Consider the following 14,271-nt stretch of genomic DNA (forward strand, 5'->3'; position numbering starts at 1 on the left):
TCACAATTTCTCACCTTCTCCACATATCTCATAATATAGTACTATTATAAATTTGTTTAAAAAAATTATTTATTTATTTTTGGCCGTATTGGGTCTTTGTTGCTGCGCAGGCTTTCTCTAGTTGCAGCGAGCAGGGGCTACTCTTCATTGTGGTGCGTGGGCTTCTCATTGCAGTGGCTTCTCTTGTTGGGGAGCACGGGCTCTAGGTGCGCAGGCTTCAGTTGTTGTGGCTCGCAGGCTCCAGAGCGCGGGCTCAGTAGTTGTGGCACACGGCCTTAGTTGCTCCGCGGCATGTGGGATCTTTCCGGACCAGGGCTCAAACCCGTGTCCCCTGCATTGGCAGGCAGATTCTTAACCACTGTGCCACCAGGGAAGTCCAGTACTATTATAAATTTTATTTGAAAGTAAGAATTGTTAACAATATCCAGTGTTTTACATAATTATGTGAATAATTATTCACCATTGACCCAAGAAGTGTACTAGGACGTTTCCTTTCTATGCTGCTCCCTACTGCACTCTCTCCTTAGGAATTCATAATTGCCTCCTATTTGCATTTGTTTAGTTTTCTATGTGCTTGGCACTATTTTTTTTTTTCTAAATGTTCCAAATTATTCTTCATATGGTCAAACACATCAGAGAATATTTTAGTTTTGTTTTTCCCTGGAACCTTCTTTTTCTTGCTTCAATCTGAATTGGTTGCTTTCTAGGCCCTGGAGCTTGCTGTCACCTATGACTCCTGCCTTGAGACTTATTTTTAATTCTCTCCTTTTGCTGAATTCCATGTCTCTCTCTCTCTCTCTCTCTCTTTGTTGGCACAGTACACATTCCACTTGTTTCATGAGAGAAGGTACAGAACAGGTAAGTTTTTGAGTCTTGCATGTCTGGAAATATGCCTAATTCTACTTTCACACTCAACTGATAATATGTCTGGGAACAGAATTCTAGGCTGGAAATAATTTTCCTTCAGAATTTTGTAGGTATTGTTCCATAGCCTTTTAGCTTTCACAGTTGCTCTTCAGATATGACATGCTTTTATGAAGCCTGTTTCTTTGTATGTGACCTGTCTTTACTTTCTGGATGCTTTTATATGTACTTTTTAACTGCTGGTGCTCTGAAATTTCATGATGAAATTTTGTGCTTTGTTTGTTTATTTGTGTTTCGCACACAATAAACTTTCAATCTCAAGCCTTGTTCTTCAGCTCAGCAAAATTCCAGTATGATTTGTCTTTGATAATTTCCTTCCTTCTATTTTGATTTTATTTTATTTTTTCTCTTTTGAGCTCCCATTGTTTAGATGCTGGATCTTCTGGGCTGATCCTCTTAAGTTTCATTTCTTCCTCTCCTCTCCTCCTCCCTCCTCCTAGCATTTAGTTTGTTAATAACTGATAATAACTTGTCAGAGTTGGGCACGTTATTTCTTATTCATGGACAAAAACATATGTTTTCATGCTCAGTAATGTTCCTGCAGTTGGGCATTAGGCCAGTTCTTTCCCCAACACCTCCTTCATAGTCATCCTTCTCCTACTTTACAAAAGACAGGTATAGTCCTCCTTGAATCCTGACTTTCACCATGGCGCATTGCCGCAGACTCAAACCTCTAGCAGTGCCAAAAAAAGGGATACTTGGAAATGATTTTAACTGTGACGCCTACCTTAATTAAGATGGCATAAGATGGCATAGCATATTTGGTCCTGAGTTAGGATATTTTGAACGCAGACATTGTAGAACAGGGTACTGACCACTTTGGTTTAGCAGACCGTACCCAATTATTTTCAAAGTGCATTTGCTCCTGAAGGAAAGACCAGTAAAAGTAAAGAATATAAAGCATCTGTAAGAAATGCAGGAGACAGACTGGTGACCAGTACCCATGACTCATTTATGTTTACCTGTGGAAGCACTGGAATTCAGACATGAGATGGCTGTCACAGGAATGAGTATTAAGGTGCTCATTGGAAGTGAAAAATTAAGTCAGATAGAAAGTAAGTCTGATTTAGAAAATTAGTTTGACAATAAGGACTGAGTTTGCCCATTAGGTTATGACAGACATTTTCCATGAATTGAACAAGCTAACAAGCTGTATATGAGCTCTCATCTGAGGTTTGATGTGACTAGAGCATGTGATAAAATAGAATAATTTCATCACATATATGTGAAAATGCATGAAATTAATTATATTTCAATTTTCCCAAACCCTTCTGAGTATATCATGTTAAGCAAGTGCCTCTAAGTGAAAGATTCAACAATATAACTAATAGTCTTTTAATAAGTCTTGGTAAAGCCTTTTTGGTATGCTGCCCAGAAACTAGGGAGAGAATAATTTTAACAACTGGATAACAAGTCCTTTCACAATACAGGCTCTTTGATTTCAACAAAATTAAAGGGCCCAATTGAGTTATTAGCTGATAGTTTATTAAAAATTACTTTGATGATTAATTTTTATGTGCTTTTTGGCTATAACTTAGAAATAGTTATGGAATTAAATGACATTGGTCCTTCCATTCCTATCTACTTATTTATGAAAACAAGATTTTCAATACATCTATAATAACAAAAAGTAATGATAGGATTTATGTTGAACAACTGTTTCACATTAGCAATAAGAAATACCTATCCATTAAGTTTTTTTTTTTTTTTTTGCGGTACACGGGCCTCTCACTGTTGTGGCCTCTCCCGTTGTGCAGCACAGGCTCCGGACGCACAGGCTCAGCGGTCATGGCTCATGGGCCCAGCCGCTTCACGGCATGTGGGATCTTCCCGGACCGGGGCGCGAACCCGTGTCCCCTGCATCGGCAGGCGGATTCTCAACCACTGCGCCACCAGGGAAGCCCCTATCCATTAATATTTAAATTACTTGAAGAAAACCCATATTTCTCACTGAGATGAATTTCTAAAATAAATATTTTAAAAATGATAAATGTATATAACTGAGTCACTTTGCTGTACAGTAGAGATTGGCACAATATTGTAAATCAACTATACTTCAATAAAAAAATTAAAAAATAAAAAATGAATAATTTTATCAAAATTTGTAATATGGATAATTTTCTGCAGTTATGTGCTACTAATTACCATAAATGCTAACTCAATCCAGAAAAGAAAAAGAGGTTAAACATTTTGACCTTTGTAGACACAGGACATTTTTAAAAATTAAAATTCAAATTATAGATATTTTTTGTTGCAGAAACTTCGAATCATCAAAAATATTTTAAAGCACGTATATTTATTGCCTTAGGATAAAATTCTTTGGGGGAAATGGAACAGAAATATGAGAATAGAAAATAATGCAGTAAATTTTCCAACTGTTAAATATAAAAATATATTTATATATATATTTTAAATGGTTATGTTGAGTAACAAGTTACTATGGTAATTAAATGCTATTGAATAAATAGAGCATAGCAATTTTAAAATGTAAATATATACTATATTTTGAAAAATTTTATCCTTTGCAGCTATTTAAACATATGATGAAAAATTTTAGACATTAACTTAAAAATTTTAAAACCACTAACTTACAGTTTTTCCTTTTCTCTCCTTTGTACTATAACTATTTGTTTTCAAATTTTATCCCCTTTATGAGTATGCAGGTGAATGAGGATAGGGGCCATGTTTTCTAAGCTTTGTCTCTTTTACAAAACTTTAATAAAGTGTCTTGTTCATAATAGGAGTGCAATTCAATATTTACCAAATTAAATTATTTCTATTTTCATCAAAGGGAGTCATTCATTCCTCTTCAATTGTTCTTACCTAGCCTACAGGTTAGTTTTTTCTTCTACTGATAATCAAAACAACTGCTTGATGGAAATAAAATTTTGGTTTAAAATGTAACTCACATATTATCTTTAAAATGAGAATAGGAAAGATACTGTGAGAGGAAATAAGTATATACAATAAGCCAATATCAATTTTCTTAAATGTGGTTATTTTCTACATAAAATAAAACAACACAGTATTTGGAAATATACTTATTGACATAAAACTATAGTGTATACATACTATAAATATGTATACATTCATATAATTTATGTATGTGTATAGATATTAATAGTGTATACATACTAATAAAACAAGTTTATTTTCATGATGATTCTTTCTAATGTGCACTCAATTAGAAAGCAGTAAAAACACCAGCAGATGGCTCAGAGTGGTTGACAATAAACCTTTTCTCCTCAGGTCACTAATACAGAATTGTAATGAAAAATTATATATACTTTACTCAGCACCTTTGCTTAGGACACTGTAAGCACAAGATATTGCCTAATACTGCTTTATTTGCTACGTTTGCAACAATAAGCTAGCAAGAAGAAGTAGCTTATGCATGTATACTGGTTTATACACTTCTGCAGTTTTTGAGGATTATCAAGGTTTGGTCTTGCCCTGTGATTTAATCCTATTAAATTACATTTAAATATGATATATAGCATTTTATTTTGTACTTAGTATTATCCAAAGAAATAATATTACATATAGACCTCTTAAAAAATAACTTAGGCAAAAGCAAGTTTAAAAAATACAATAGAAACTCTTACAACCTACTTAGAAATATCAGGTATGGGTTTAAGAATTAGATAGCCTAATATCTACCCTAATTCTTAACATTCCCATGTCATCATGAGACTGTTGCTTGAAGTAAGAAAATATTATCTTGAATTTATAAAACTTTTTTTATTCAAAACAAAAAATTGGAACTATCTTATATATGGTAGTCCTGTATCCTAACAGTATCTTCATGAATACTAATTCTAGGTAACATTTATTGAGCGCCCCCTTTGTACCAGACACTCTGCTTAGCACTTTACATTTAATCTTCACAACAACTCTCTGAGGTAGGTATATGATTGCGCCCTCTTTACAAAAGAGGCCTTCAGTTTGAGGTTCATGGAAGGAAAAAGATGAAGATGGGGATGTTTATACCCTGGTCTTCCTGAGCTCCTCAATAGACTGAGCTCCTTGAGGAGGGGCTTTCTCTTACTGTGTCTCAACTCAGCATGCACTACTGTGCTGATCGTGTAGAGGAGAGTGGGGAGAAGGAAGTGAGAGAAGATCCGTGCATTGGTCTCACGACAGTGGGCAACACTAGATCTAGCAGATGAGTGGCCAGATCAAGAAGTGTAATCATGCTCCGAGCAAGGTAAGAGAAAATCACATTTGTGAGGATGTTAGAGTATGAAAATAATTCCACAAGAACAGTAGCATACTATGAAAATTAAACATTCAAACACACGTCTAATTTCCCTGGGATTAAATCTGATTAATTAGTGCCGATATTATTATATATTATGATGAATATTGTTGAAAACCTAGGAGTTTCTTTTATCAGGTTAAGCTAGTTCCTTTGTCTTAGCCTCTTATTTCATCTTAATGTTTCTTTTCAACTCACTTGTATCTCTGAAAGGGAAACAATGTATGCCATTTACATTTCTCTGAGGCAGAAAACTGCAGGGTCCGAATTTTTGGTATTTGTGGTCAATCAGAATAATTAATTAAAACTTAAAAGGGGTCTTTTGTGTTCTTTATTTAAACCTTTACTACTTTATTCTAAATGAGGTCAGGAATAGTGATTAAAGAATGTGAATAAATCACATTTATCACCTATAAATATGTTAAATTTCTTTACCAGTGCAACTTTGGGCTTCTCAAAGGCCATCAGCACGCTGATGCTTCAGCATCCTGAAGAAGACAGGAGCCGCAAGATGAGCCATTTTCCTGCTCCTGCCCTACTCAGAGTCCCTACTTTTTTTTTTTTTTTAACAGAGTTCACAGTTTAACAAAAAGCTCTACTGAACTATTTAAGCTCACTGTGACTCTGTTCTGAAGTCCTAAGTGAAAGTAGTTTATCCCAAATTGGCCCAGAGGAAACAAAAATCAAAGTGAAAAGAAATAATTTCATGTTGTTTGGAATGTCAAATTATGTAAAGGTAAACAACTTTGGTCAAAAAAAGGAAAGAAAAATAAAGGAAAAAAAGAAAAAACAAACAACCCCACCAAGTGTTCAGTATTGTTTTTCCCACTCTTAAAGAGAACTTTTTAAAAAGTGCCTTTTTTTCATGCACATTAAAGCAAATGTAAAAAAGATTGATTCAGTGCTCTGCTTTGTGAGGAAAACAGCCTGGGGATACTTTAGCTCCCTGCTAAGCCTTTGGTATCCATCAGAACTGTATTTCCATACTTGCAAAATTGACTGTAAGTGAAAGTCTGTTCAATTATCTGTGTATTTCCAATTTGTCCACATAAAAGCACTTGTAACAGTGCCTGGCACATAGGTAGTGTACAATAAATGGTAGCAATTGCAAGAGAACAGCTTAGATAGCATCCATATACTGCTAAGGCAAAAAAGGAAACGTCAAATGGGATGATTGTTTTGTGTTAGGCAACTCAAGTCTTTTCAAGAAAATTAAAAAAGGATATTGATCAAGTCTGAAATTAAACATTCATGAATTTTCAGGAGGCTGCCCTCAGGATCTTCCAACCTTACCTTTTCAACTCTATTTTAAAACATAAGAATTCAGAAAATATTTTTTAACAAACAGAGCAATCTTTTACTTCCAATTTCCTAGGTTAGACTGTTGTATCTTATTTGGGGTTTGAGGAGATATACAAAGTGTTTGATTTATCACTGTTTGAGTATATTTTATAACACAACTCAGAAAAACAAGCTGTGCTCAGTTAAAACGCAAAACAAACTATAGCTCAAAGGATTGAACCAGCAAGGAATTAACATGGGTTTATAATAGCTGTTAATATTAACTGATAACCCATGCTAAATGACCAGGTAAAACCTTTTAGTGTTTAATCTTACAAAAACCATTTGGTCATCAAAGTAACAAAAAAAAATTTTTTCCCCAAATACTGAAAGATTTTGGTAAGCCTACCCAAAATAAAAGTTTTTGTTTATAACCATATTTTAATGTGCTTAATAAACTATTCCACATGAAAAATAACAGAAAAAACTTTTTAAGCACAACACAAATTCTAATGCACAAGAAAGAAGCTGAGGGGAAAAACTGGAAAAGTTATCAATTTTAACATGGCCCTTACTGCCACTAGTCATATCTCCCTTAGTATTGATATGAGGTCTGCAGGTAGGAAAATTCCAACTTAATTGTATTTAAATATGTAAATATGTAAATATTGGTTGTGTCTTCAGGTTTCTAGTCACGTGTTTCTAGTCATGTGCAATAACTCTGAAACTGCTTCAACTTCAGGATACTCTTGTTGTAAAGGACAGCACTAAGAACATTAGAATGTACTTGCCATTTAGTGTACCAAAATGAGCTAGACTTTTTGGTTTACTTAATTATAGAGTCTTACCACCCAAAATAGATTCTCGAAGTTAAAAAAATACTTTCTTTGTAATATTTGATGACATTTCTGATCAAAGCCTATAACATCTCTTTAAAAAATAAAACAGTACTTCAAGATGTAGATATAGAATTCTCAAAAAACTTGTCATTTAAAAAACACTGCTTCCTTCCTGTTTCTGTTCCTGTCAAAAAGCATGTTATCTTTACACAGTCTCTGTAGCTCCAAGGAATTCCATTTCTACAGCAGCTTTTGGTGCTTTGGTTGAAGCACTCTTCTTTCGGAACTCTGCTGCGATTTCCTCAAAGGACTTTCCTTTGGTTTCTGGAACTTTGAAAAATGTAAACAGAGTAAAGGCCAGGACTACACCAGCAAAGAGGAAAAACACATAAGGTCCACAGAAGTCCTACACAGAGAATAAACAGAGTTCCAATTAGCAGCTCTTCAACCTTATCTTCTGTTCAGTAAATTTGTACAGTATTAGGCTGCTTACCGCAATGTACTGGAAACACAGAGCTATCATGAAATTGCAGGTCCAGTTGCTGAACGCAGCCATTGCTAAAGCAGCAGGGCGTGGTCCTTGACTAAAAAACTCAGCCACCATGAACCAGGGGATGGGGCCTGGTCCAATTTCAAAAAAACTGACAAAGAGGAAGATGGCTGTCATGCTCACGTAACTCATCCAAGCCAATTTATTCTGAGGAGAAAACAAAAAACAAAGCAAAAGTGGAACTGACATTGACTGCTTCTTCCTTTAGCTAGGTAGATTCTCATTGAGTTCAGAGATGACATAGCTCCCTTCTTGATGTGTTTATATTCAATTAAGTATAAGTTATTCTAGTCGTAGACAAGTTTATTCTAGTTTTAGTCATCCTTAAATCTTTTGTGCTATAGGAAATCCTCTGGATTAGGATTTTCCATGACTCTTAGTCACTCTTTTTCTGTGAAAGAGGAAAAGCAAGGATCCAGTGACCTTTGCTTCTACTCATACCAAGGTTGCTAGACAGGATGCATGACCTCCTGTAAAGTAGTGGGTGCTGGTGCTGGGCTGGAAAGGTCTAGGTACTTGTCCAAGGTCACACAGGCAGCCAAGTGGCAGAGCCAGGATTAGAACCTGGTTGGGCTAATCCCAGAGCTTGTGCTCTACTATTATATACACTGCCTCTCTGGGTAACAAGCACAGTTTACCTGCTGATGTTCTATATTTAAACCCCTAAACTAGTTCTCTTTTTCTTTACACTTCTCCTTTGTATTATATGCTGTTCCTCTTGCTTTATTTCGTAAGTCAATCTCAAACGTTTAACCTGCAGCTCAGAAGTGCTATCACATGGTAACCAAAAATCTCAGTGCAGGCACCAAACTCACCAGTAGCACAAGTCCCACCGACATGAAGATGGCACAAACAAACATCCCACTCATTCCGATTAAAAACAGAGAGCGTCGCCCTGCCTTCTCCACAAGGAATACCTAGGAAAAATTTAAAACATATTGGCTTTATACTTAAATCGTTTTTACTGCCAAAGAGATCATTTTAATTTATACAGCTGGAAAGAGGCCGTTCTGTTATTCCGTTTACAGATGTGGAACTCAGGAGGGGGGTGACTCTTGCCTGGAGTGGCAAAGCTGTTCTCAGTGAACAGAGGTGATTTACAACTACTGGCTTCCTTTCGTCACATTGATTTGAACAGGCCATTCTAGAGAAAGAACCATAGCATTACCACCACCTGATGTTTATCATTTTGGGTGCCATATTTAGAGACTGGACCTCTTGGACCTCTCCCAATATATTTCCTGTAGACTTAAAATACGAAGGGTCCTACATAAAAATGATGTTAATTTCCCTTCTGATAATTATCCTAAGTTATAATTGCAAGGGTTTGAGCACTGCAGACCCCTGAAACAGTACAACTGTTGATGTGTTAACTATTCTCATCCAACTTTCTTACTGCAAGTAAAGTCAAACTGTGTCCACTCAGGGGCAGCATACAGAGTTTGATGGCCTTACCAAAATAGTCAGGTCCGCATTTTTCTGGTGAGCCTAAATGTACCTGGTGCTGGTCATGAACTATCCACTTGAAAAGGTATGACTTTAAAGCAAAAGGTTAAAGTGCTTTCTTATCCTAATTCAGGAGATTTGGTGTCGATTCCTGTGGGTCTGTGGATCTTTGCACTAATGGTTAAGATTTACAATTAGCCAGGACCAGAGTTTGTTGAATAGACTCTTGCTTGATCCTTGGAATACTGCCAAGGTTGGAGAGTCACACACACAAAAACTACCTGTCATAATTTCTCACTTCAGTGAGTAAATTGGTTAGGCTCATAAATCTATCAGTAAATCAACAGCAATCCAATACCCTTAGTATAGTGAGCTTTGGCTCTGAAAATATCTGAGAAACATTTCTTTTCACCTACAATGAAAGCCCCTTTCATCTCAGAGACATTTTGTATTAGAGTTTCAAATCACTTCAGGGTGGTAAGCAAGGAGCCACATTAAAAAAAAATTTTTTTTTAATATTTTTGGCTCTGTGGGGTCTTAGTTGCAGCATGCGGGATCTTTTGTTGTGGTGCGTGGGCTTCTCTCTTAGTTGTGGTGTGCAGGTTTTCTCTCCCTAGTTGAGGCGTGCGGGTTCCAGAGCGTGTGGGCTCTGTAGTTTGCGGTACGTGGGCTGTCTTGTTGAGGCGCTCGAGCTCAGTAGTCGCGGAGCATGGGCTGTAGGGCGTGCGGGCTTCAGTAGTTGTGGCTCATGGGCTTAGTTGCCCCGTGGCATGTGGGATCTTAGTTCCCTGACCAGGGATCAAACCCGCGTCCCCTGCATTGGAAGGCGGCTTCTTTACCACTGGGCCACCAGGGAAACAAGGAGCCCACGTTTAATTGTTGAGAAGAAAGTGGGAAAAACAAACCTTTCTCAAGTTCATAAAATTTCTCTATATATTTTGACTCTTTAATTATGACTTTTAAATCTGATTTGATGACACCATGTCAAGCTGCCAAGAAAACTGGAGGATTTCTTCAGGAATAAGGGCTTTTACTGTGTCTGTTTCTTCTATTTCTGAACAATTATTGCTAATAGGATTATAAACTCTAAAACTACATGCCTTGAAAATTGAGTTGGACTCCCTCCTTGGGGCTAGGTGAGCACTCAGGAAAGGGTGTGATACAGGGTGAGATTTGGTCAGGGGCCAGAGATGTCTACCTGATCTTAATTCTCATTTTCGCTGCAGACACTGTACATCACTCAGATCCTGGATGCTTACTTGGAGCCACTCTTTCTCCTCTGGACCTATGCTGCCTTCCAGTTCCCTTTATATTCTTCCTGTTTTGTTTTCTTACTCAAGATTACAGGCTCCCTTCTACCAGCTCATTAGTTTAAAAGAAAATCTGGAAATGTGGAACATAATTCAGCATCGAGTTGGGAAAGTCTATCTCTTTCTCTAAGTACTCATCCAGAGAAAAAAGGTTGATTATGTTCCTTCCAAACTGTTGAAACATTAATATGTTATCAGTACATATTCCTAATGGCACATCTTTATTTGAAAGGATACACAGAATTCGGTAACCTTGGTTGATTTTGGCGAGAGAAACTGGATGACTGAGAGGCTGTCCTTTATGTACTTCTTTGAACTTTAAAACAACTTTTCAAAAATAAATATAATTAAAAATGTTAACTGTTATCTGTAGTCCTGGAGGGTTAATTAGACAGCCGATTAGAGTTGACTTTTTAAAATTATGTCAGGGGGCTTCCCTGGTGGCGCAGTGGTTGAGAGTCCGCCTGCTGATGCAGGGGACACGGGTTCGTGCCCCGGTCTGGGAAGATCCCACGTGCCGCGGAGCGGCTGGGCCCGTGAGCCATGGCCGCTGAGCCTGCGCGTCCGGAGCCTGTGCTCCGCAGCGGGAGAGGCCACAACAGTGAGAGGCCTGCGTACCGCAAAAAAAAAAAAAAATTATGTCAGTCATGCAAAAACTTTCACAGAATAAAAGGATGAGTTCAAAAAAGGTAGATTCAAAATAATCAAGGCTCTATTTTCAGAACAACTCTTCCCACTCCATGGGGTTGGCTGGTGGGGGGGAGGACAAAAATGGAATTCTGCAGTCGTTTTCTCGTTAGATATTCTTAGAGTTTGGGTTACCCTGATCTTGATAACATGATGCTTTACATAGCAAATCCTGTTACACATAAAGTGTTTTAATCATAGTCTCTATATGAAAAAAATATGTTGAAGTGGGATTTGCAAAAATATTATCTCAGGAGACAAAAGAATGGGAATAGTCCCTTGGATTCCATCCTAGTACCAGGCCTTTATTGGTTTAGAGTGGCCTTTTGGATTGAACAGGCCATGAATGCCTTTAAATGCCTCTAAAGGCATTTCTACGGAAGCACTGGTGTTCCCTTATTATCTGTTCTTCCTTCTCTTTCCAAGGTCCAGTTCTGTTTAATGTGGTCTGGACAAACCTGCCTTTTGATCTAGGTAGCCAGGCTGTAATTTATTGACTACTCTAGGTAATAGTTAAAAGTCCATGTGCAGAGAATGAAAAACAAGTGACTAAAGTATATTGAGTATATAGCACTGTGACCAAAATTAAAAAGCACAAGCTTTTTTAACATCTGCATTCAAAGATAAACTCAGTTATCCTCATTTTAAAGTGAGTTACGTTAGTTGGGAAGTATGGGGGGTTTTGCTGTTGTTTTTTGTTTACTTTAATTCTTAGATTGTTATATTAAATATTATTACTGTCAATATACTGAATTGTTCCTTAGATAAGGTATTTGATCTTAAGAAGAGTATATGACCTCTTCCCTTGTTGAGAAAAATTTTCAAAAGTGTATAATAACATTTGACAGTTGAAAAAGTTACATTTCAAAAATAGCAATAATATTTCAAGTTATAAACCGCTTCTATTCCATCCTCTCATAATATCACAGTCATATACATCACCAGAAGCCAGGGCCTTGTGGACTACCTGGAAGTTCTGCCCAATGGCCTAACATCATAAGAATTTACTGAATCAGTTTAATTTTGCTAGAGGCTTAGCTATCTAATTGAGAGGACCATGTTTATTTTAAAAATGTTTTTTCTAAGATATCAGGATAAAAATTTTCAACCATGGAAGGAGAGGATCTAGGATCCAATGCTGATAGAAATGACAAGCTGTTTGCTAATATCAAGGGGCTTAAGTACAGAGCAAAGGAGAAAGAGCCCAGTTATTTACACAAAAATACCAAGTGTCTGTGCCCCCAAGTGAGTTACTAATTCACAAATGAGTGACAAATGACATCTTCAGCAGATAAGGAGAACCAGTGATCACCTGTTCAGTTATGCCTAATCTCAATACAGTGGTTGGTTATTCACATATAGGACTCTTCCTGTGACCCACTTGGTTCTATCTACATACCCACCACACGTGGGCAATAAGTCATAGGTCACTTTTATATTACAAGGTTATTTTACTCCCATTTCTGGACTGAGGAGCAAGCAGAATATTTATGTAGAGTATTTTACTTACGGAGAGAGCAGTGAAAACTGTGTTGACAGCACCAACTCCAATGGTTGCATAAACAGGTTGGCTGATTCCAGCTGTCTGAAAAATGCTGGTTGAGTAGTAAAATATCTGCAAAATAATAATAGTTTAGCCTTAATCAAGAAGCCTAGCACTCATGGCTTTAAAGCAAGAATTATTTTAGTTTGTTTATTTTTAGGTGTTTCAATGGAACCAGGGTCCCTAGAACTCCCAAAAGGTTTTATCCAGCCTCTTCCTCCAGGGAAGGAGAAACCACAATCTTCCTTCAGTGTGTAAAGCTTCCAGTCACTTAAAAGTTCTCCTTATATTTAGCTGAAAATTGTACATCTGCACTTTATTTTTTTGTTAAAGTATAAAATACATGCAAAAAAGTACACATATCATTTAAGTGTACAGCTCAATTAATTTTCACAAACTAAACACACCTGTATAATCTAGATCAAAAATAAATCATTTCCTGCCCTCCAGAAGCCCCCTGAATGTCACCCTTTTTTCAAAGGAAACTCTTTCAACTTCTAGCCTTATAGATAAATTTTGCCTAGTCTTGTACGTGATATAAATGGAACCACATATTTTGTGTGTATTTTGTATCTGGCATCAACATTACTTTTATGAGAATTATCCATATTGTTGTATTTTCAGGCTGTTCATTATCATTGCTGTTTAGTGTATAATTGTATTAATATACCACAATTTAGTTACTCATTCTACTATTGATGGGTATTTAGGTAGTTATCATTTAGAGTGGTTATGAATAGTGCTGCTATGAACATTCTAGTACAAGCCTTTTGGTAAAATATGTATACATTTACACCTAGGCATAGAATTGCTGGGTTGTAGTGTATGCATGTTCTCAGCTTTGATAGATACTGCCAAACAGTTTTCCAAAGAAGCTGCGTCACATACATACTACTATATATAAAATAGATAGCTAACGGAGACCTACTGTATAGCCCAGGGAACTCTACTCAGTACTCTGTAATGGCCTATATGGGAAAAGAATCTAAAAAAAGTGTGGATATATGTATTTGTATAACAGATTGCTGTATACCTGAAACTAACACAACACTGTAAATCAATTATACCTCAATACAAAATTTTAAAAAAAAGTTGTGTCGATTTGTACTCTCACCAGTGTGTATAGAGTTCTGGTTGTCATTGCATGTAACCCAAAATTTTCCACCAATCTCAGTGGATGGAGAAATCTGATTCACAACCTCCCTAATAGGCTTTATTATTTGGTTATGTCCTTATGTTTATAATAGTCTTTTACATCATCTTTTTTGTTCTATCATCTTCCATCAGTTCCTTTCCCACATAACATGTCCTGCTGCTGGTGCCTCTTCCTGCAGACATGGCTGACGCAGGAGGACTGTTCAGACTGTGTTCAGTGAGGAGAGGATTACTCACTGCACACCAGCCCACCATTTTAGGCTGCCTGACAGCGCGTG

General features: G+C 36.8%; 1 protein-coding gene across 1 annotated transcript in view; it reads right to left on the reverse strand.

The window, feature by feature from the left end:
* Positions 1-3,219: 3,219 nt before the first annotated feature.
* Positions 3,220-14,271, reverse strand: part of SLC2A2 (solute carrier family 2 member 2) — a 33,876-nt gene continuing 22,824 nt past the window's right edge. Inside the window, exons 8-11 of the mRNA XM_067738022.1 lie at positions 12,806-12,910; positions 8,668-8,769; positions 7,796-7,999; positions 3,220-7,708 (exon numbers count right to left, since the gene is read on the reverse strand). Coding sequence (XP_067594123.1) covers positions 7,508-7,708; positions 7,796-7,999; positions 8,668-8,769; positions 12,806-12,910 — 612 coding nt within the window. The 3' untranslated portion in view covers positions 3,220-7,507. The remainder of the gene's footprint in view (positions 7,709-7,795; positions 8,000-8,667; positions 8,770-12,805; positions 12,911-14,271) is intronic.

Source organism: Pseudorca crassidens, chromosome 5 (genome assembly GCF_039906515.1).
Source record: "Pseudorca crassidens isolate mPseCra1 chromosome 5, mPseCra1.hap1, whole genome shotgun sequence".
In the NCBI taxonomy this organism is placed as follows: Eukaryota; Metazoa; Chordata; class Mammalia; order Artiodactyla; family Delphinidae; genus Pseudorca; species Pseudorca crassidens.